Source organism: Scyliorhinus torazame, chromosome 4, assembly GCF_047496885.1.
Source record: "Scyliorhinus torazame isolate Kashiwa2021f chromosome 4, sScyTor2.1, whole genome shotgun sequence".
Taxonomy (NCBI): domain Eukaryota; kingdom Metazoa; phylum Chordata; class Chondrichthyes; order Carcharhiniformes; family Scyliorhinidae; genus Scyliorhinus; species Scyliorhinus torazame.
Genome location: NC_092710.1, coordinates 154,432,581 through 154,453,085, shown reverse-complemented (window position 1 = coordinate 154,453,085; position 20,505 = coordinate 154,432,581). Strand labels below are relative to the sequence as shown.

Genomic DNA, 20,505 nt, shown 5'->3' with positions numbered 1-20,505 from the left:
CGCCCGATGCCAGCTCTGGAACCCCCCGTCCATCTTCCCCGGGACAAACCGGTGGTTACCCCTGATCGGGGACCACACGATGCTCCCATTGCACCCCGGTGCCGCCTCCACTGGCCCCAGATCCTTACCGTTGCCGCCACCACCGGGCTCGTGGTATACTTTGTCGGCGAGAGCGGCAGGGGTGCCGTCACCAACGCCCCCAGGCTCGTTCCTTTACAGGACGCCATCTCCATCCTCTTCCATGCCGCCCCCTCTCCCTCCATAACCCACTTGCGGATCATCGCCACATTTGCTGCCCAGTAGTAGCTCCCCAGGTTTGGCAGCGCCAACCCTCCTCGGTCCCTACTGCGTTCCAGGAACCCTCTCCTTACTCTCGGAGTCTTATTCGCCCACACAAACCCCATAATACTCCTGCCTACTCTCTTAAAAAAGGCCTTAGTGATCACGATGGGAAGGCACTGAAACACAAACAGAAACCTCGGAAGGACCACCATTTTGACCGACTGCACTCTACCCGCCAGCGAGAGCGGTAACATGTCCCATCTTTTGAAATCCTCCGCCATTTGCTCCACCAACCTCGTCAGATTCAGTTGATGTAGGGTCCCCCAACTCCTGGCTATCTAGATCCCCAGATATCGAAAGCTCCCCTCCGCCCTCCTCAGCGGTAGGTCCCCTATCCCTCTTTCTTGGTCCCCCACCTGTAATACAAGGAGCTCACTCTTCCCTACATTGAGCTTATAGCCCGAAAACACCCCAAACTCCCTTAGAGTCTGCATGACCTCCACCATCCCCTTCATTGGATCTGCCACGTACAGCAACAGGTCATCCGCATATAGCGACACCCGATGCTCTTCTCCCCCTTGGGCCACCCCCCTCCATTTATTAGACTCCCTCAATGACATGGCCAATGGTTCGATCACCAATGCGAACAACAGGGGGGACAGGGGGCATCCCTGCCTTGTCCCTCGGTACAGTCAAAAGTACTCCGACCTCCGCCGGTTCGTCACTACACTCACCATCGGGGCTCTGTAAAGGAGCTTAACCCAATTGATAAACCCTACCCCGAACCCAAACCTACGCAGCACCTACGCAGTACTCCCACTCTACTCGGTCAAAGGCCTTCTCCGCGTCCATAGCTGCCACTATCTCTGCCTCTCCCTCCTCCGATGGCATCATTATCACGTTTAAGAGCCGACGCACATTGGTGTTTAGTTGCCTGCCCTTTACAAATCCCGTCTGGTCCTCGTGGATTACCCCCGGGACACAGTCCTCGATCCTCGTGGCCAGCACTTTTGCCAGCAACTTTGCATCCACATTGAGGAGCGAGATCGGCCTGTACGATCCACATTGCAGTGGGTCCTTGTCCCGCTTTAGGATCAAAGAAATTGTCGCTTCCGACATCGTTGGGGGCAGAGTCCCCTCCTCTCTTGCCTCATTAAAGGTCCTCACCAGTAGCGGGGCCAACAGGTCTGCGTACTTCCTCCACCGGGAATCCGTCCGGTCCCGGGGCCTTCCCCGCCTGCATGCTCCCCAAACCCTTGCTCAGCTCCTCCAACCCAATTGGTGCCCCCAAACCAGCCACCTCTTGCTCCTCCACCCTCGGGAATCTCAGCTGATCTAGGAACCGTCTCATCCCCTCTTCCCCCGCTGGGGGCTGGGATCTGTACAGCTCTTCATAAAAGGCCTTGAATACCTCGTTTATTTTCGTCACACTCCAAACCGTTGCTCCCCTTCCATCTTTGACTCCCCCTATTTCCCTCGCTGCCATCCTCTTACAGAGCTGGTGTGCCAGCATCCGACTAGCCTTTTCCCCATACTCGTAGGTCACCCCCTGCGCTTTCCTCCACTGTGCCTCCGCATTCCCTGGGGTCAACAGGTCAAACTCCGTCTGGAGCCGTCGTCTTTCCCCAAGTAATCTTTCCTCCGGGGCCTCTGCGTATCTCCTGTCCACTCTCAAAATCTCCCCCACTAACCTCTCCCTTTCCATACCCTCTGTCTTCTCCCTATGAGCCCTAATGGAAATTAGCTCTCCCCTGATCACCGCCTTCAACGCCTCCCATACCACCACCACCCGCACCTCCCTGTTGTCGTTGGCCTACAAGTACCTTTCGATACACCCCCTCACCTTCTCACACACCACCTCGTCCGCCAGCAGTCCCACATCCAGTCGCCACAATGGCCGTTGGTCCCTCTCCTCTCCCAGCTCCAGTTCCACCCAGTGCGGGGCATGATCCGAAACGGCTATAGCCGAATACTCCGTCCCCTCCACCCTCGGGATGAGCGCCCTACCCAGAACAAAGAAATCTATCCGGGAGAAAGAAAATTCCCTGGCCTGCGGCCTTGCAAACCGCCATGGGTCCACTCCCCCCATCTGATCCATAAACCCCCTAAGTACCTTGGCCGCCGCCGGCCCCTTTCCAGTCCTTGATTTGGAGCGGTCCAGTGCTGGATCCAACACTGTATTGAAGTCCCCTCCCATTATCAGGCCTCCTATCTCCAGGTCCTGAATGCGCCCCAACATGCGCTTCATGAATCCTGCATCATCCCAGTTCGGGGCGTATACGTTTACCAACACCACCCACGTCACTTGCAGCCTACCGCTCACCATTACATATCGCCCTCCACTGTCCGCTACCATAGTCTTGGCCTCAAATGACACCCGCTTTCCCACCAATATTGCCACCCCTCTATTCTTCGCGTCCAGTCCCGAGTGGAATACCTGTCCTAACCATCCCTTTCTTAGCCTGACCTGGTCCGCCACCTTCAGGTGTGTCTCTTGGAGCATGGCCACGTCCGCCTTCAGTCCCTTTAAGTGCGTGAACACTCGAGCCCTCTTCACCGACCCATTCAGGCCCCTCACATTCCACGTTATCAGCCGGATTGGAGGGGCTGTTTCTGCCGGGTCTGTTAGCCAAAAGACATAACATTCCTGGGGGACACTGTCAGGGGAATGGTGCAGTCTTCTTGCCACACCGGGAAATGTCAAACAAATGCCGTGGGGGCCCTGTAAAAGAGCCCAAAAGTCCGTTCCAAGCGGGAGCTACCGAATATGCGACCTAGCTCTGCATAGCCGCACCCGGAAGTCTCGCCTCTCTGATGTTGACACGCTGCCCAGTTTATCTCATAAACGTAACCCGGAGTCAGGAAACCGAGATCTCAGCTCCTACCTAATTAAGTCTCCCCCCACCGCCCTTTCGCCATTTTCCCACCATGACAAACTCCATTAAATACTAGTCCCCAAGGACCTATCTGCACTCCTTCATCGACATAAAGGCACTACTCAAAGAGAAGCAGAGGTATTCTCGGACAATATTTATCCCATGTCATTATAAATAGATTATCTGGTCATGAAGCTCGCTGCTTTTGTGGCTCCTTACTGTGTGCAGGTTGGTTGCTGTGTTTCCTAAAGTACAACAGTACAGTCTGCAGTTAAGAGATTATGCAGTTGGTTGTGAAGAACCTTAGGTGGTCTCGAGGTTGAGAAAGGTGCTACATGAATGTTTCTCCTTTTCTTATCTGCCATGTGATTATACTCAGTCAGATATTGCATCCCTACTCCAGCATTTACCCTGGAGATGTACTTTACAAATTTGTACCTCAGCTTCAGTAAATTGTCTGGACCATACTGTTCTCTATGCTTGATGCACTTGCAACTGTCCTGAAGTGCTAATTCTGAAAATCTATACCACTGAGGCAGCATTACAACAACAGCAACTTGTAAGAAGTTGCATGCTTTGAGGGCTACCTCCGAACGGCCCCCGGCACACCGACTGACGAACAGAAGATGCAGGTCCTCTATTCCAGGGTGAGTCCTGACGTCTACTCCCTTATCGAGGATGGTTTCACCGGTGCCATCGCCGCGCTGAAGGATATCTACATCCGGCCCGCCAACCAGGTTTTTGCTCGCTACCAGCTCGCCACACGACGGCAATTTCCGGGGGAATCGCTGGACGAGTTCTATAACGCCCTGCAGATCCTGGGTCGAAACTGCAACTGCCCGGCGGTAACAGCGAGTGAACACACAGAGCTCCTGGTCCGCGATGCGTATGTGGCAGGTTTGGCCTCTTCCCAGATCCGCCAGAGGCTTCTGGAGAAAGAATCTCTGGGACTTACAGAAGCTCGGGCCCTGGCGGCATCCCTCGATGTGGCCTCGCGTAACGCCCGCGCTACAGCCCCTTGGGCTCCGTGGACCCCCGCTGCGGTCGATTCTCCGACACCCCCCCCCCAACCCGGCAAACCTGCGCGGCCAAAACACCAAACCAACCGGGGGGGCCACGCGGCTATTTTTGCGGCCAGCCGAAACACCCTCGGCAGCGCTGCCCGGCCCGCGCGGCTACCTGCAAAAGCTGCGGGAAGAAAGGCCACTACGCGACGGTGTGCAAGTCCCGCGGGGTCGCCGCTATCTCCGGGGAAGAAACGGGGCCACAGACCCAGCCCCCCCAGTGATCCACATGTGACCAACGGACGCCGCCATTTTGGACCCCGGACGCCACGAGGGAGAGATGGGGGCCGCCATTTTGTCCACCCCCGACCGCGCTCGATCCGTGGATGCCGCCATCTTGGCTGAAGGACCCCGACATAGGTGACCACATACTGCCTGATTACGATGCTCAACTTCAACAACCACGTCTGGCTTCGACGACCCTCGACCAGTCGCGACCCCGGACGCTCCAGACTGCAACCACTACAGTCCTAGTGAATGGCTACGAGACGCCGTGTCTTATCGACTCTGGGAGCACGGAGAGCTTCATTCATCCATACACGGTAAGGCGCTGTTCCCTCGTAATTCGGCCAAGCACCCAGAAAATTTTCCTGGCGGCGGGATCCCACTCCGTTCAGATCACGGGGTTCTGCATTGCTAACCTAACGGTGCAGGGGAGGGAGTTCCGAAATTACCGGCTGTATGTCCTCCCCCATCTCTGTGCGCCCACACTCCTAGGGTTGGACTTCAAATGCAGCCTCCAGAGTTTAACATTTAAATTTGGCGGCCCTATACCCCCACTGACTGTCTGCGGCCTCGCGACCCTCAAGGTTGAACCGCCTTCCTTGTTTGCGAACCTCACACCAGATTGCAAACCCGTCGCCACAAGGAGCAGACGGTACAGCGCCCAGGACCGAGCATTTATCCGGTACGAAGTCCAGAGGCTGCTGAAGGAAGGCATCATCCAGGCTAGCAACAGTCCCTGGAGAGCCCAGGTGGTAGTTGTTAAGACCGGGGAGAAACAGAGGATGGTCATCGACTATAGTCAGACCATCAACAGGTACACTCAGCTAGATGCGTACCCTCTCCCCCTCTCCTCTCCGACATCGTCAATCGGATTGCACAGTACAAGGTCTTTTCCACCGTGGACTTAAGTCCGCCTACCACCAGCTCCCCATCCGTCCCGGTGACCGCAACTATACTGCCTTCGAAGCAGACGGGCGGTTATACCACTTTTTAAGGGTTCCATTCGGCGTCACGAACGGAGTCTCGGTCTTCCAACGAGAGATGGACCGAATGGTTGACCAGCACGGTTTACGGGCCACGTTCCCGTATCTCGACAACGTCACCATCTGCGGCCATGACCAGCAGGACCACGACGCCAACATCCAAAAATTCCTCCAGACCGCTCAAGCCCTGAACCTCACTTACAACAAAGAAAACTGCGTGTTCCGCACCGATCATCTAGTCATCCTGGGCTACGTAGTGCGTAATGGAGTGATAGGCCCCGACCCTGAACGCATGCGCCCCCTCATGGAGCTCCCTCTCCCCCTCTGTGCCAAAGCCCTGAAACGTTGCCTGGGCTTCTTTTCTTATTACGCCCAGTGGGTCCCCCAGTACGCAGACAAGGCCCGTGCACTAATCCAGTCCACTACTTTTCCCCTGACGACAGAGGCATGCCAGGCCTTTAGCCGCATCAAAACGGATATCGCAAAGGCCACGATGCGCGCCATTGACGAGTCCCTCCCCTTCCAGGTTGAGAGCGACGCATCGGATGTAGCTCTGGCGGCCACCCTCAAACAAGCAGGCAGACCCGTGGCCTTCTTCTCCCGAACCCTCCACGCTTCAGAAATCCGCCACTCCTCAGTGGAAAAGGAGGCACAAGGAATAGCGGAAGCTGTGCGACACTGGAGGCATTACCTGGCCGGTAGGAGATTCACTCTCCTCACTGACCAACAGTCGGTTGCCTTCATGTTCGATAATGCACAGCGGGGCAAGATCAAGAACGACAAGATCTTGCGGTGGAGGATCAAACTCTCCACTTTCAATTATGAGATCTTGTATCGTCCCGGAAAGCTGAACGAGCCATCTGATGGCCTGTCTCGCGGCACATGTGCCAATGTACAAGTGGACCGTCTACAAGCCCTCCACGAGGACCTCTGCCACCCAGGGGTCACTCGTTTCTACCACTTCCTTAAGGCCCGCAACCTCCCTTACTCCGTCGAGGACGTCCGAACAGTCACCAGAAACTGCCAGATCTGCGCTGAGTGCAAACCGCACTTTTTCAGGCCAGATAGAGGGCACCTGGTTAAGGCCTCTCGACCCTTTGAACGCCTCAGTTTGGATTTCAAAGGCCCCCTCCCCTCCACCGATCGCAATGCGTACTTCCTGAACGTCGTTGACGAATACTCCCGTTTCCCTTTCGCCATCCCCTGCCCCGACATGACCGCGGCCACGGTCATTAAAGCCCTCGGTACCATTTTTACACTGTTCGGTTTCCCCGACTATATCCATAGCGACAGGGGGTCCTCCTTTATGAGTGACGAACTGCGTCATTTCCTGCTCAGCAGGGGCATAGCCTCGAGCAGGACGACCAGTTACAACCCCCGGGGAAACGGGCAGGTAGAAAGGGAGAATGGAACGGTCTGGAAGGCCGTCCTGCTGGCCCTCCGGTCTAGGAGCCTCCCAATTTCCCGCTGGCAGGAAGTCCTCCCGGATGCCCTTCACTCTATCCGGTCCCTGCTGTGCACCACCACGAATCAAACGCCTCACGAGCGCCTCCTCCTCTTTCCTAGGAAGTCCTCCTCTGGAACGCCACTTCCGACCTGGCTAGCAGCTCCGGGACCCATTCTGCTCCGGAAACATGTGCGGGCGCACAAGTCAGATCCGTTGGTGGAACGGGTGCATCTCCTTCACGCCAACCCGCAATACGCCTGTGTGGAGTACCCCGATGGGCGACATGACACGGTCTCCCTGCGGGATCTGGCGCCCGCCGGAGCTACCCACACCCCCCCAACGCCAATCACCACCTCCTCACCCCCGCCGGTTCATCCCGCAGCCACCCCCTTCCCGGGGGGTTCGGTTCTCCTCCCAGACCCGCCCAGGAGTAAGGACACAGGGGACAGCGCTACGCTCCCAGAGTAGACGGGACTCGAGCCAGCGCCATCACCACCACGCCCGAGACGATCGGAAAGGACGACCAGGGCGCCCATCCGGCTCATCGAATCACTTTAACTCTCAACGTTTTCAGTTATTGTGTCTTGTTATAGTTATGGCATCATGCCGACCCTGTTTGGCCCGTTGGCCCAGTTGAAGCGATAATTTTGTGTTTTGATCAAAGTTACGGCACAGTGCCGACTCTGTAAACCCCTACCACCATGCGAACCACCATCCCGCCGGGTTTTTTTTCAACAAGGGGTGAATGTGGTGGTATGTATTAGGGGTAATACGGTACACCACGTGTCGACAGGCTATTGGTGGAGGGATGCCAGGTCCTGATAGGATCTGCCACCTACTGGACTCCACCCAGAAATGCCGGTATAAGAGCCCTGTTTTTCCCTCCATTTCCCTCAGCAGTTGCATTCTGTAACCACGCTGCTGGGGATAAAGTTCTGCTTAATAAAGCCTTCAATGACATTACCTCAACCTGCCTCGCGTCATATTGACGGTGCTACAATAGGATAGGGCTGATCCTTGAGGAACTCCAAAAGTAGCAAGGTGGGGAGTAAGTGATGCCACTGAGGTAATCTTCTGGCTATGACTGATAGTTATGCATGGAGCCAGATGAGGACAGTGCCACTCACCTGGACAGCTGAGGAGAGCTATTGGGGCAGAAAGGCAAAGTCAACCATGTTAAAGGCTGCAAAGAAGTGTCAAAAAGGTTGAAGTGGGATAGTTTACCATGTCTACAGTCACACAGGATTGTGACTTTAATAAGAGCTGTGTTCAGTGCTGTGGTGTTCAAAAATGATGTTGTGGGATCAATGGGCATGGATTTGGGAGGTGACAGCATATTCACAAATGGAAGCAAGCCATTAAAGATTGCTCAAACCTCGTAAGTAAATTATTCTGTTTGTGGGTAAGCAACACTTGCACATTTCAAATACTGACCTGTTACCACCACACATGACTCAGTGCTTTGGTTCTTAGTGGTGCAAATGATCACCACAAAATTCTTTCCCTGCAATTTCCCCTCACTGAGAAGTTTAAATGTTTCCGTGAGGCCTTCCACCAACGTGCTTGATGAATCCAGGATCCTGACAACATTCTTGCAGGAGCTAGCTGCTAACTTAGCCAGCCAAGTGAGTTGCGTTGCCGTGACAGTCAAGGTTGGTGATGACGCGTATGGTACTGACTGAGAAACAGCTTGTTGGTATTGTTTGGTTTCGGTAAGATTCGATTCCTGCCATGCTCTCACCAAGATAAGTTCCAAATCCTCAATCAAAGGCACCTGATCTGGGGCTAGGATTCAAGAAAACAAATAAATAAGGTTTCAATTAGTTTACCAATGCCAATAGGTGAAAAGAGATAATATGAAATTGTGTGGGGCAAAATGAGTTTAAATTGGATGAATTTGCACTGATAAGGCAGTGCAAGGCTTACATATAGCTGGACTGTGACACACTCTTTGACTTGGGAAATCATTTTCCAGTTTGGCAACATACTCTGCACCAACAATGAGAGACGACGCCTTCAGAAAAATGTATTTTAAGGGAGGTAAAATGAATTCAGTAAGACAATATGGCCCTGTATTTGCGAGAAAATGCAAAAAGCGAGACTGATCTCCTGGGTTTGTGAGGACAATGGAGACTGCTTCTTACATCTCATGAGACATTTAAAATGGGCGGCATGGTAGCACAGTGGTTAGCACTGTTGCTTCACAGCGCCAAGGATCCGGCTGGGGTCACTGTCTGTGCGGAGTCTGCACGTTCTCCCCGTGTCTGCGTGGGTTTCCTCCGGATGCTCCGGTTTCTCCCACAGTCCAAAGACGTGCTGTTAGGTGAATTCAAGATTCTGAATTCTCCCTCAGTGTACCCGAACAGGCGGCGGAATGTGGCCACTGGGGGATCTTCGCAGTAACCTCATTGCAGTGTTAATGTAAGCCTGCTTGTGACAATAATAAAGATTATTATTATTAAAAACATCCTCCTCCTGTTGATTTATCTCTCAGAATGTCTAAAAGTTCTGAGGTGAATGCAAAACTTAACTATTTCCTCTCTTGGAAATACAAAGGGAAAATGGGTTATAAAGTGGTTGATGATCAGTGAGAAGGAAAAGAACAAAGAAGCAAGAAGAACATGTCTTTCTCTCTCTCTCCCTTTTGCTGGAGGTAAGTGTGTTTTTGCAGAGATAGGTAGAAAACAGGAAGAAACAGGACACCTTTTTCAGTTAACCCTGCAGAAACAACCAGGTCATCTCTCCTTCTGGGACAAGCCAACAAGTGATTCCCACAGACTGTGAATCTACCAAAGTCAGCTCTACAAAAGCACCCAACTTAACGACCACAACGCATCACCGACAAGCCAAGAACTGATCTGTATTTTTATTTAACTTTTATTTGGACTGTTAACTTCTCATTTCTAACCTGTGTGTGTGTCACATTTTTACTACTTTCCTCAGATTTTAGTAACTAATAAACTTACACTTTCTTTGACTCCAGAAAGCCTGGTTGAATTTCCTCCTTATAAAAAGTAAATGCATTTGAATTGGGAAAAGGTATCCACGGGAAAAACATTGTTGGAAAAAAGGGGAACCAGCTTATTCCTCCTCGTCCGGTCATAACACAAGGAATACACAATAAATGATAGGATTCTGAGAATTCTTTCTCATGGAATAGGAGGATCAGTGTCAGCATAAGGACAGAATAAATGAGCAGAAAAGTGGCAGATGAAATTTGACAGAGGGAAGCTCTAAAGCGTACAGGAACAGAGGAACCTGGGGGCTGTGTGTCTATAGATCTTTGAAAATTAATTAGCAAAAGAATATAGGGGGCTGGGTTCTCCCATTTGCAGACCTAGTGCTGACGCCGGCGTGGGAACAGTGGCGTTTTACGCCAGAAAAAATGGCGCAACAGCTGCACCGATCCTCCATCCAGTGGGGGCCATCCCCCGGCTTTACCTGCGGAAATGGCCGGAGAATGTCCGGGTCCGTGGCCGCGCATGCGCATGGTGCCGGCCGCGCGCAAACACGACCTGCCAAATAATTTCCCCAAGTACCCCCCTTTGCCACCCCTGGAGGGCCCCAGGTGACATCTTGAGGCTGTCCAGATGGCCTACTCAAGTATGCCGTTTTTGAGGGCCGGAGCATTGCAAAACTGGAGCTGCCCCTGATTTCGGCACATAAGGGGATTCTCCGGCCGATCGTGTCATGTGCGAGTGAAAGCAGGAATAAGAGGATAGATCAGATGAATGTCTGGTTGGAGAAATGGTATTACCAGGGAGGGATTTAGATTCTTGAGGAATTGGGACCGGTTCTCAGGAAGGTGCGACCTTTACAAACTGGATGGGTTGCACCCAGGCAGAGCTGGGACCTATATCCTCAGGGGATCTTTTGCTAGTTCTGTTGGGGAGGTTTTAAACTGGTATGGCAGGGGGGGTGGGAACCCAAGTGTAGGCTTAAATAGGTCAAAGTTGGAGCGGCATGGTTGCGCAGTGGTTAGCACTGCTGCCTCATGGCGCCGAGGATCTGGGATCGATCGCAGCAGCGGGTAACTGCCCATGTGGAATTTGCACATTCTCCCCATGTCTGCATGGGTCTCACCCCCGCAACTCAAAAGATGTGCAGGGTAGGTAGACTGGCCACGCTAAATTGTCCCTTAATTGGAAAAAATGAATTGGGTGCTCTAAATTTAGATAAAAGGAGGGTCAGTCAGATCAGGAAACAGGAGGTAAAACATTAGTTAGTGATGTTGTCGGCAACTCAGAACAACAAAATAAATAAGGGTTAAAAAGCATTCGGCAACTTCAGAATAATAACTGATAATTTCTGAATAAGAAAACAACAGTTAACCCTTACCAAGTTGGGCTAGGTAGTACACCGTCAGTAAGACTTGCATCTCTATGGATAATACTGTAGTCACAGATGTACCGTGTTGTTCATATACTCGGGGGAAAGACTGGGTATTTCTGTAGCAGTTCTGCAACAGTGGACTGACCACTATATCATTCAGATTACCACAAAGGTAAGGAAGGTTGCCATGGCCTGAAACATGAAATTGTTCCATTTATCCTCTCGCTTCACAACCATTAATTATCTCATTTTGATTCATTATCTGCATTATTCACAGACATTCACACGCAGATTTAGCAACATATGCAGTTAAAATATCTTTCTTTATAACTACAAGCAAACAATTTTTTGGAATGTTCCAGTTCCAGTAAATAAGCAAATTTACATTTCTGTTGATCGGCTTGGAAGACCAGAAGTGTACGAGAACTGAGTCAATTATAGACTGAACCGTGTGATTTTATAGTCTCAATTTTGCTCAGCCCTCCCCCAGGTCGAGTCACGAAGACAAAACTAAAATCATGAAAATCAAAATCCTGCCTCCAACCCGTCGCATTCCCAGCTGCATCAATATTAACTGTCGTAATTCAGGCTATTTGCATCAGATACCCACCAAAAGGTCTACTTGAGATGCAGAAGTCACAACCTGATGACATTATTGGCATCATGGCATAATGTTAATGTGAAATTCGGAACTGTCATATATATATATTTTTAAAATATTTTTATTGGCTTTGCTCATATTTATAAACAGTTGTGTATATACATTACATTTTTCTTGCCCGCACTAATTTACTTTATTTTACAAAGGTCTTCTTTGTCCTTCATTTAACTAACACTATGTACACTATGTTGCCCTCTGGATCGGTCTATGATACACCCTACCCGCCCACCCCCATTGGTTTCAGCACCCTTCCTCTCCTCTTGTGGTTGCCCCATCCCCCCCGCCCGGGTTGCACAGCCCTTTGGTTCTTCATCTTTTTTTTTTTCCCTGGCTTACTCCTCATAGCCGGCCTCGAACAGGTTTAGGAACAGGCCGACGAACTGCCCCCAAGTATCCAGGAAGCCTTCCTCTGACCCTCGGATGGCATACTTAATCTTCTCCAGGTGGAGAAATTCCGAGAGATCAGCAAACCAGCAGCTTTGGATGCTGCTGCCGATCGCTAGCCGAGCGGGATTCTCCGGCGTGCGATTAGGCAAGTGAAAGCGAGGCCATTGGCCCCCTTCCCCATGTGTAACTCTGGCTGCTCCGATACCCCGAAGATTGCCACTATTGGGCATGGCTTCACCCTCACCCCCACAACCTTGGACATTGCCTGGGAGAAGGCTGTCCAGAAACCAATAAGCTTGGGGCCAAACCCAAAACATGTGGGTGTGGTTGGCCGGGCCCCTCTGGCACCGCTCACATTTGTCCTCCACTTCCGGGAAGAACCTGCTCATTCAGGTTCTGGTCATGTGCACTCTGTGCATCACTTTGAGCTGCATTAGGCTTAGCCTTGCGCAGGAGGAGGTGGAACTCACCCTGCTCAGTGCTTCACTCCAGAGTCCCCATCCTACCTCTGTCCCCAATTCGTCCTCCCATTTTTGTCTGGTCACGTCCAGTGGTGTTCGAGCTCTGTCCAGTAGCTGTCCATATATTTTCCCACATATCCCCCCCTTCTCGCTGCTTTTGCCTATCAGGTCCTCTAGCAGTGTGTTTTCTGGAACCCCGGGTTACCCAACTGTCTCTTTGCGGAGAAAGTGTTTTATTTGGAGGTGTCTCAATTCCTGTCCTTTTGCTGGTTTCCAGGAAGTGTCATATATGACAAAATCAGGGATGTCGGAACCAACTGGCTAGATGTTACCCTCATTTTTCTAAAGAAATAGGTGGTCGGTGAGGGAATTCCCGCTGCTTCCGGCACGTGGGATTCAGGACAGGTTGATTTCGGGTGTATGGGTTGGAGAAGGCAAGGTTTCGGCGATTTACCAGGAGCTGAAGGAAGAGGAGGCCTCGGTGGAGGAGTTAAAGGGCAAGTGGGGGGAGGAACTTGGGGAGGAGATAGTTGAGGGTCTGTGGGCTGATGCCCTGAGTAGGGTTAATTCTTCCTCCTCTTGCGCCAGGCTCAGCCGAATACAGTTCAAAGTTACTCACAGAGCGCATATGACAGGGGCGAGGTTGAGTAGTTTCTTTGGGGTGGAGGACAGATGTGGGAGGCGCTCGGGGAGCCCAGCAAATCACGTCCATATGTTCTGGTCGTGCCCACCGCTGGATGGGTTTTGGAGGGGTTTTGCGAGGACTATGTCCAAGGTGGTGAACGCCCGGGTCAAGCCGAGCTGGGGATTGGCATTATTTGGGGTGTCGGACGAGCCGGGAGTGCAGGAGGCGAAAGAGGCCGGTATTCTGGCCTTTGCGTCCATCGTAGCCCGGCGGAGGATTTTGCTACTATGGAAAGATGCGAAGCCCCCTAGTGTTGAAGCTTGGATCAATGACATGGCAGGGTTCATTCAGCTGGAGAGGATAAAGTTTGCCTTGTGAGGGTCTGTGCAAGGGTTCTCCAGGCGGTGGCAACCGTTCTTAGACTATCTCACAGAGCGTTAGGAGGAGGTCAGCAGCAGCAGCAGCAGCCCAGGGGCGGGGGTTTCTTTTGGGGTGGCGTTTGGGTGAAGGTGGTTTTTTTTCCCTATTTGTGCTTTTTAAATGTTATTTGGGTGGTTATTGTATATGGGTGAAATCCAATGTATAATTTCTGATTGTTGTGTTTTTGTTTCTCTTTTCTTGTTGGGGGGGGGGGGGGGGGGGCGGGGGGGGGGAGGGTTTGTTGAAAATTTGAATTGTCCTCTTTGAATTTATGGAGTGCTTTCCTCAGGCCCTCAAGAGGTTCTGAGGTATTAGCCAACCAGCCTCCCAGGATCATGCAAAGCGAGGAAACACAATCTTTCCCCAGGCTGACTTTGAAGACCATGGAATATCTCTTTCTGCTGACCGTCAGGGATTGTTCTCACAGATCACTGGCTATGGCCAACTGCAAACAAATTCCCTCTCTTGTCTCACTCCCCCATGGCAAGTTAATGAATCTGGCCAGGGGAGAGGCAGGAGTCCAGGTAATTTTATTCAATGAAATCCTATTGTTAGATGTGACAGGGCCACCATGTCCCCAACTTGTGTCCCTGCACCAGCTGATCCCGAGCTCCCACCCAACAGTAAAAACCAATGCCTAAATGACTAATCTATAATAGTTTACCTTTAAAAATTACAGGTCTGGTCCTGCAGATTTTAAGTAGATTGTCAGGTACAACGACAGGCTCCTCTGAGGTAGTAAGTGGTGAAGGAATTGGTCCTAGAAGGCTGGATTGAGTCATACAAGCTAATTCCACAGTGTCTGCAACTAGCAAAAGGAGACAATAAATTTCATGAGCCATTGTTGAAAATGGACAATTCAGTTTGCAATGCAAACCTTTCTTGCATTGGCTTTGAACTGCTATGGACCCAAGTAAAGCAACAAGATAACCGCTGAGTGACCACATATATTTCAATAATGTAGATATACTGGTGACCAATTTTTAACGCCATTGTGCACATGCACATTATAAATTTTTAAAATCAGAACTACATGATCACATCACAAGTGAATAATGCTGTGTCAGGAATTGGCAAACTGTGATCACAAAGGTTTGAGAAATGATTTTAGTCTTGGACAAAAAAATGTTGTTTGCTCAATCAGGACAACCAGGGATTGCCTGTAAAAATACCACAATTTTGATGATGTCCAGTGGTGGTGATGTGCTGAGCGGTCGCACGAACGGTCGATCTTCCTTGGGAACTTCAATTTCAGCACTTTTAACCCATAAATCGGATACCAAAGTAACAATAAATCCCTCCCTTCCTCACCCCAAATTAACAACCATCTAAGGAAATACCTTCGAACCAGCCATGGAGCCGAAAAATAATAAAAGTAAGAGTCGGGAGAGGAAGATCCAGACCTCAGAGTGAGGAGACACGTGGAACGAAGGAGAGCAGAGCATGCTGGACCGAGCCGGATCGCTAACACAAAGGCCGGCCCACCCCCGACAGAGAAGTGGATGGAGTTTCTTTCAACACAGCTCAAGAAAACACAGGGAGCTATAAAGGGGGACCTCATGTCAGCCATGAGGTCGACCTTAGAAACCGCTCTGTTCCTCCATCAAAGAGGCATTTGGAAAGAACGGAGCGGAGACTGGAAACCCAGGGAGTGACAGTGCGGGACCTGGAGAATGCAGCCACCGGCCAGAGCGAGCACATTGCCTCGCTCGAGGCCGCGTTGGCAAGGTTGGTAACAACGCAGAGAGTGCTCAAGGGGAGGGTGGTTGATCAGAAGAACAGGTCCGCAATGGCTAAGGAAATAAACACCTTTATGGAGCAACTATGGGGGGTTAGACCTGTGGAGGTTCAACCATCTGAGGCAGGAGTTCTGCTTCTTTTCTCAAGTCCAATAAGTATATTCATGTATCGTCTTCTCTGTAGTTGGTAAATCTGTGCTTCCAAGGGTAGCAGGGGTGGAATACTCCGCAATAGTAATCTCCAACCAGGCACTACACTTCATGGATGTACGGTTGCAGACGGGCCGGGCCCAGCACCCACCTCCTCGCCAACAAGGCATTCTGCGAAAGAATGTCATAGGCCATCAACGGATATGTAACCTGCAACCAAAATTTAGAGGTCTCACTCTCCACATTCTGGGAGGCACTGAAGATGGTGATAATAGCCTACAGGACACTCAAGGACAGGAAGGAAAGGGCAGCTAGGCAAAACCCAAATCACTCCATACTGGAGGTGGATCGGTGGTACTCCACGGCCCCGACCGTGAAACTGGCGGAGAGGAAAAAGCTACCAATGGAATTTTACCTGCTCTCCACTGGGAAAGCAGTGAACCAGCTCTGCCAGACACGGGGGACCTTTTATGAACATTGAGACATGGCCAGCCGCCTGCTGGCTTACCAGCTGAGAAAGCAGGCAGCCATGAGGGAGGTAGTGCAGGCATGGGACAGGAATGGCAAACTAGTCACGGCACCAGACAAAAGTCATTGAGGTCTTCTACTGAGAGCTATACATCTCCAAGGGTGACTCGAAGACAAAGTGGTTTCTCGATGGGCTGGACATACCAGCCATGGGGATGGAAAAGATGCAGGGATTGGAAGTACCACTAGAACGGGGGGGAAATCATGGAGAGCATCAACTCCATTCAGTCGGGGAAGGCACCAGGTCCAGTCGGATTCCCGGTGGACTACTAAAAATTTGCGGAGGCACTGGCCCTGCACCTGTGGAGGATATTCAATGATGTCTTGTCGATAGGGACCTGCTGCCCACACAGTTTTCGGCCTCAATATCGCTGAACCCGAAAAAAGTGCGGTACTCAGTCCCAACAAAGTGTGGGTCATACAGACCCATCTCACTCCTAAACACTGACGCCAAAGTCCTGGTGAAGGTCCTGGCAAGGCGACTGAAGAGTTGCGTGCCAGAGGTCATCGCGGAAGATAAGACGGGCTTTGATCAAGAGAAGACAACTAACGGTGCACATCAGACACCTGTTGAAGGTGATTATGAGCCCTCCCGGGAAGGGGACACCAGAAGTGATCATCTCCTTAGACGCAGAGAAGGTCTTCGCAAGAGTTGAATGGAGGTATTGGAACGTTTTATATTTAGCCAGTGTTCACCTCATGGTTGATACTACTGTACAGTGCCCCCATGGTGAACTAATGGAAAAATGCCACCAGCTCTGAATATTTTAGGCTGCAGAAAGGCACAAGGCAGGATGCCCATTATCTCTGCTGCTATTTGCCCTGGCAATCAAGCCACTATCACCTTTAGAGCAGCCAAGAGGTGGAGAGGCATCCAGAGGGGGGACATGGAGCATCGAGGCTCACTCTATGCGGATGACCTGCACCTCTATGTCTCCAATGTCCTGGCTAGCACGTGAGGGAATAATGGAACTCCTAAGGGAATTCGGAGCCTGTTTAGGTTACAAACTCAACCTGATCAGGAGCTAAATCTTTTCTGTGAGGGGAGTGTGGAAATCAGAGCTGGGAGAGCTGCCGTTCAAGCTGGCCCAAACCAAATTCCGATACCTGAGGATCCAGATAGCCCACGACTGGACACAAATCCACAAGTGGAACCATTGAGTCTAGTCGAAGAGGTTAAGGGGGACCTGCGAAGGTGTGGCCCACTACCCCTCTCCCTCGCGGGTAATCAAATGAATGTGCTGCCATGATGCCTCTTTCTATTCAGATCACATCTGTTCTTCATCCCCAAGGCCTTCATCACCAAAGCAGACAAACGCAGAAAGAGTACGCGGTGGATTAAGGGATCAGATGGGGACGGGTGAAAACGGGAGACCTCCTGCACGGGAACATCCTTCCGAGCACTGGCCACAGTCCCACTCCCATTTCCCCCAGCCAAGTTTTCAAGGAGCCTGGTGGTAGTGGCCACTCTGACGTGGAATCAACTCAGGCATAACTTCAATCTGGGTGCAATGTCCACTGGGGCCCCCATCAGCAGGAACCATAAATTCACCCGGCAACAATGGATGCCTCCTTTAAAAAGTTCAAGCTGGCCCTATGCTCTCTGTCTCCCCTCTGGATGAAAGGGTACTGGCATTAGGAGAACTATCTGTAGACAGCAGAGCAGCAACCTGGGGGAACTAACGGACAAACTCCAGTTCCCTATAGGGAACGAGCTCCGGTGCATGCAACTAAGGAACTTCCTCCACAAGGAAACTGCAATGTTCCCCCAGCAACGAGGACACACCCTACTGGACAGTCTCCTGCTCAGCGGGGGATCAGCAGCACCACCAAAGGCCGCAGACTGGCTCTCCGACATAGCGGAATACCTTAAATTGGAAAAGATAAAATACACCATCAGAGGAAGGCTTCCGCAACACATGGAAGCAATTAACCAACCTGCTAGAGGGCCTGTTCATGACCAGCAACCAATAAGGGAGGGGACACCGAAACAGACAAAGGAAGAAGATGAGGGGAGGGGTGTAGAACAGGAAAACAAAGGAGGGAAGACACCACCCAGAGTACGGGGGAAGTAGGGCAGAGGAACCGAAGAGTACAGAAGGAAAGAGAGCATCTGAGTGCAGCCACGCCAATAACAACGGGGTACGCCTTGATGGCCGCATAAGGTATGGGCGGAGATTCAGGAGTACGTGGAGTTGAATCAGAATTGGGAGGTGTCCACAGCCATTTTTTGGGAAGTACTGAAGGCAGTTGTCCGGGGGGGAAATTATTTTGTTTAAGGCTCGTGCAGATAGGGAAAGGAGGGAGGAACATGACCATCTCGTGAGCGAGATAGTGGAGGAGGACAGGGAGTATTCGAGGGTGCCCACCTTGGAAGGATTGGTGAGAAGGAAAAAGTTGCATCGGCAGTTTGACAGGCTGACAATGGGGAGGGTGGTAGGGCAACCACGTAGGGCAAGAGGGGTGCAATATGAATATGGGGAGAAGACGAGCCGCATGCTGGCGCATCAGCTGCAGAGGCAGGCTGCATCCAGGGAAATATTGAAGATACAGACCGGGGCTGGGTGGCGGAGCCAGGCAAGATAAACGAGGCATTTAGGGAGTACTACCAGGGACTGTATGAGGCGGACCCAAGGGGAGAGGAGAGGGACATGGGGCGGTTTATGGACGAGCTTGAATTTCTCCAGGTGGAGGAAGCAAAGAGGCAGGCGTTGGATGAGCCACTGGGGCTGAGGGGGGTGCTGGATAGGGATATGAAATCGGGGAAGGTCCCTGGGCTGGATGAGTACGCAGCGGAATTTTATAAGGAATTTGCGACGGACCTGGCACCACATCTTTTGGAGGCGTTTAATGAAGCACTGGAGAAGGGGGAGTTGCCGGAGACTATAGCGCAGGCAGTTGTTGGTAGGCATGATGGAGGATTGTGTCCCAGGGGTGGTTGTAGAAGATCAAACAGGTTTTGTGAAAGGCAGGCAGCTCGTGAGCATTATAAGAGGGCTGCTGAATGTGGTGATGAATCCATTGGGGGCTCTGGTACCGGAGGTGGTGGTGTCCATGGATGCGGAGAAGGCATTTCATCGGGTGGAGTGGCGGTAATTGTTCGGGGTTTTGGGAAGGTTTGGGTTTGGGCCGTGATTTGTGGCATGGGTGTGGTTGCTGTATGTGGCACCAAGGGCGAGGATGAATGATATGCGCTCACAAAGCTTTGACTTACAAAGGGGTACGAGGGAGGAGTGCCCACTATCACCATTGCGGTTTGCGCTGGCCATAGAGCTGTTGGCAAGAGCTCTCAGGGGGTCGCCGGAGTGGCGGGGGATTATGAGGGGACAGAGGGAGCATCGGGTGTCGCTCTCTGCCGATGGCCTCTTGCTGTATGTTTCGGATCTGTTGGAGAGTATGGGAAGGATTATGGATCTGCTGAGGAGGTTTGATGGGTTCTCGGGGCACAACCTGAATCCAGGGAAAAGCGAACTATTCCCAGTGAATGAGCTGGGACAGCGGGCTAATCTAGGGGGAAATGCCATTTACGGTCGCGAGGGATAGGTTTAGGTATTTGGGGATTCAGGTAGCAAGGGGATGGATGGGGCTCCAGAAGTGGAACTTAACAAAGCTGGTGGAGGAGGCCAGGAAGGATCTTAAGAGGTGGGATATACTGCACTTAACATTGGCAGAGAGGACTTCCGGTGACGGCGGGCAGGAGGCAGCCGCGCGTTGGAGGGCTCCCGTTCGGGAACGGCATTGACGGGGAGTAACGCCCAGTCCTAGGGCCAGCGACGGCAGTAAAAGTCGGGAGACAGCGCACAGAGAAGAAGGATGTCAAAAAACACCAAAAAAACGGCCAGGAAAAAAGCGGCTGAAAGTCCGTTGGGGAGTGGAAAGGTCACCGCGGGGTCACCAGGAGAAATGGAGGCTGGAGCACCAGGGGAGGCCGCAGTGCTTACGGCTGAAGAAATAACTAAGGTGATGGCTGCGGAATTCGAAAAGCAGTTGGCACAGATTGCGAAATGCATGGAGACGGCGAGGAAGGCGATGAGGGAGGTTTTGAGTGCGTTGGTGGAGGAGGCGGTTTCCCCGGTGATGACGGCAGTGGTGAGCGCAGTGGCGGAGGTGCGAGAGCAAGGGGAGGCGCTGAAGGAAGTGGAGGAGACGTTATTGCAGCACGGTGATCAACTTGTCTCGATGGGGAAGGAGGTGCGGAAGGTGATGGACACTAACAAGGATCTGCGAGGAAAAATGGAAGATCTGGAAAACAGATCCAGGAGACAGAATTTGAGGATCGTGGGGCTGCCCGAAGGAGTTGAAGGACTGAAGCCGACTGAGTATTA

The 20,505-nt window shown here is 51.8% G+C and overlaps 1 protein-coding gene across 7 annotated transcripts in view; it reads right to left on the bottom strand.

Annotated features, from left to right (window-relative positions):
* The window catches only part of greb1 (growth regulating estrogen receptor binding 1), a 563,483-nt gene that overhangs the window by 248,624 nt on the left and 294,354 nt on the right, over positions 1-20,505 (bottom strand). For all 7 annotated transcript variants that reach the window (XM_072498796.1, XM_072498792.1, XM_072498791.1 and 4 more), the window contains 3 exons: positions 14,428-14,571; positions 11,216-11,401; positions 8,312-8,662 (listed from right to left, as the gene is read on the bottom strand). In XM_072498796.1, coding sequence (XP_072354897.1) covers positions 8,312-8,662; positions 11,216-11,401; positions 14,428-14,571 — 681 coding nt within the window. The remainder of the gene's footprint in view (positions 1-8,311; positions 8,663-11,215; positions 11,402-14,427; positions 14,572-20,505) is intronic.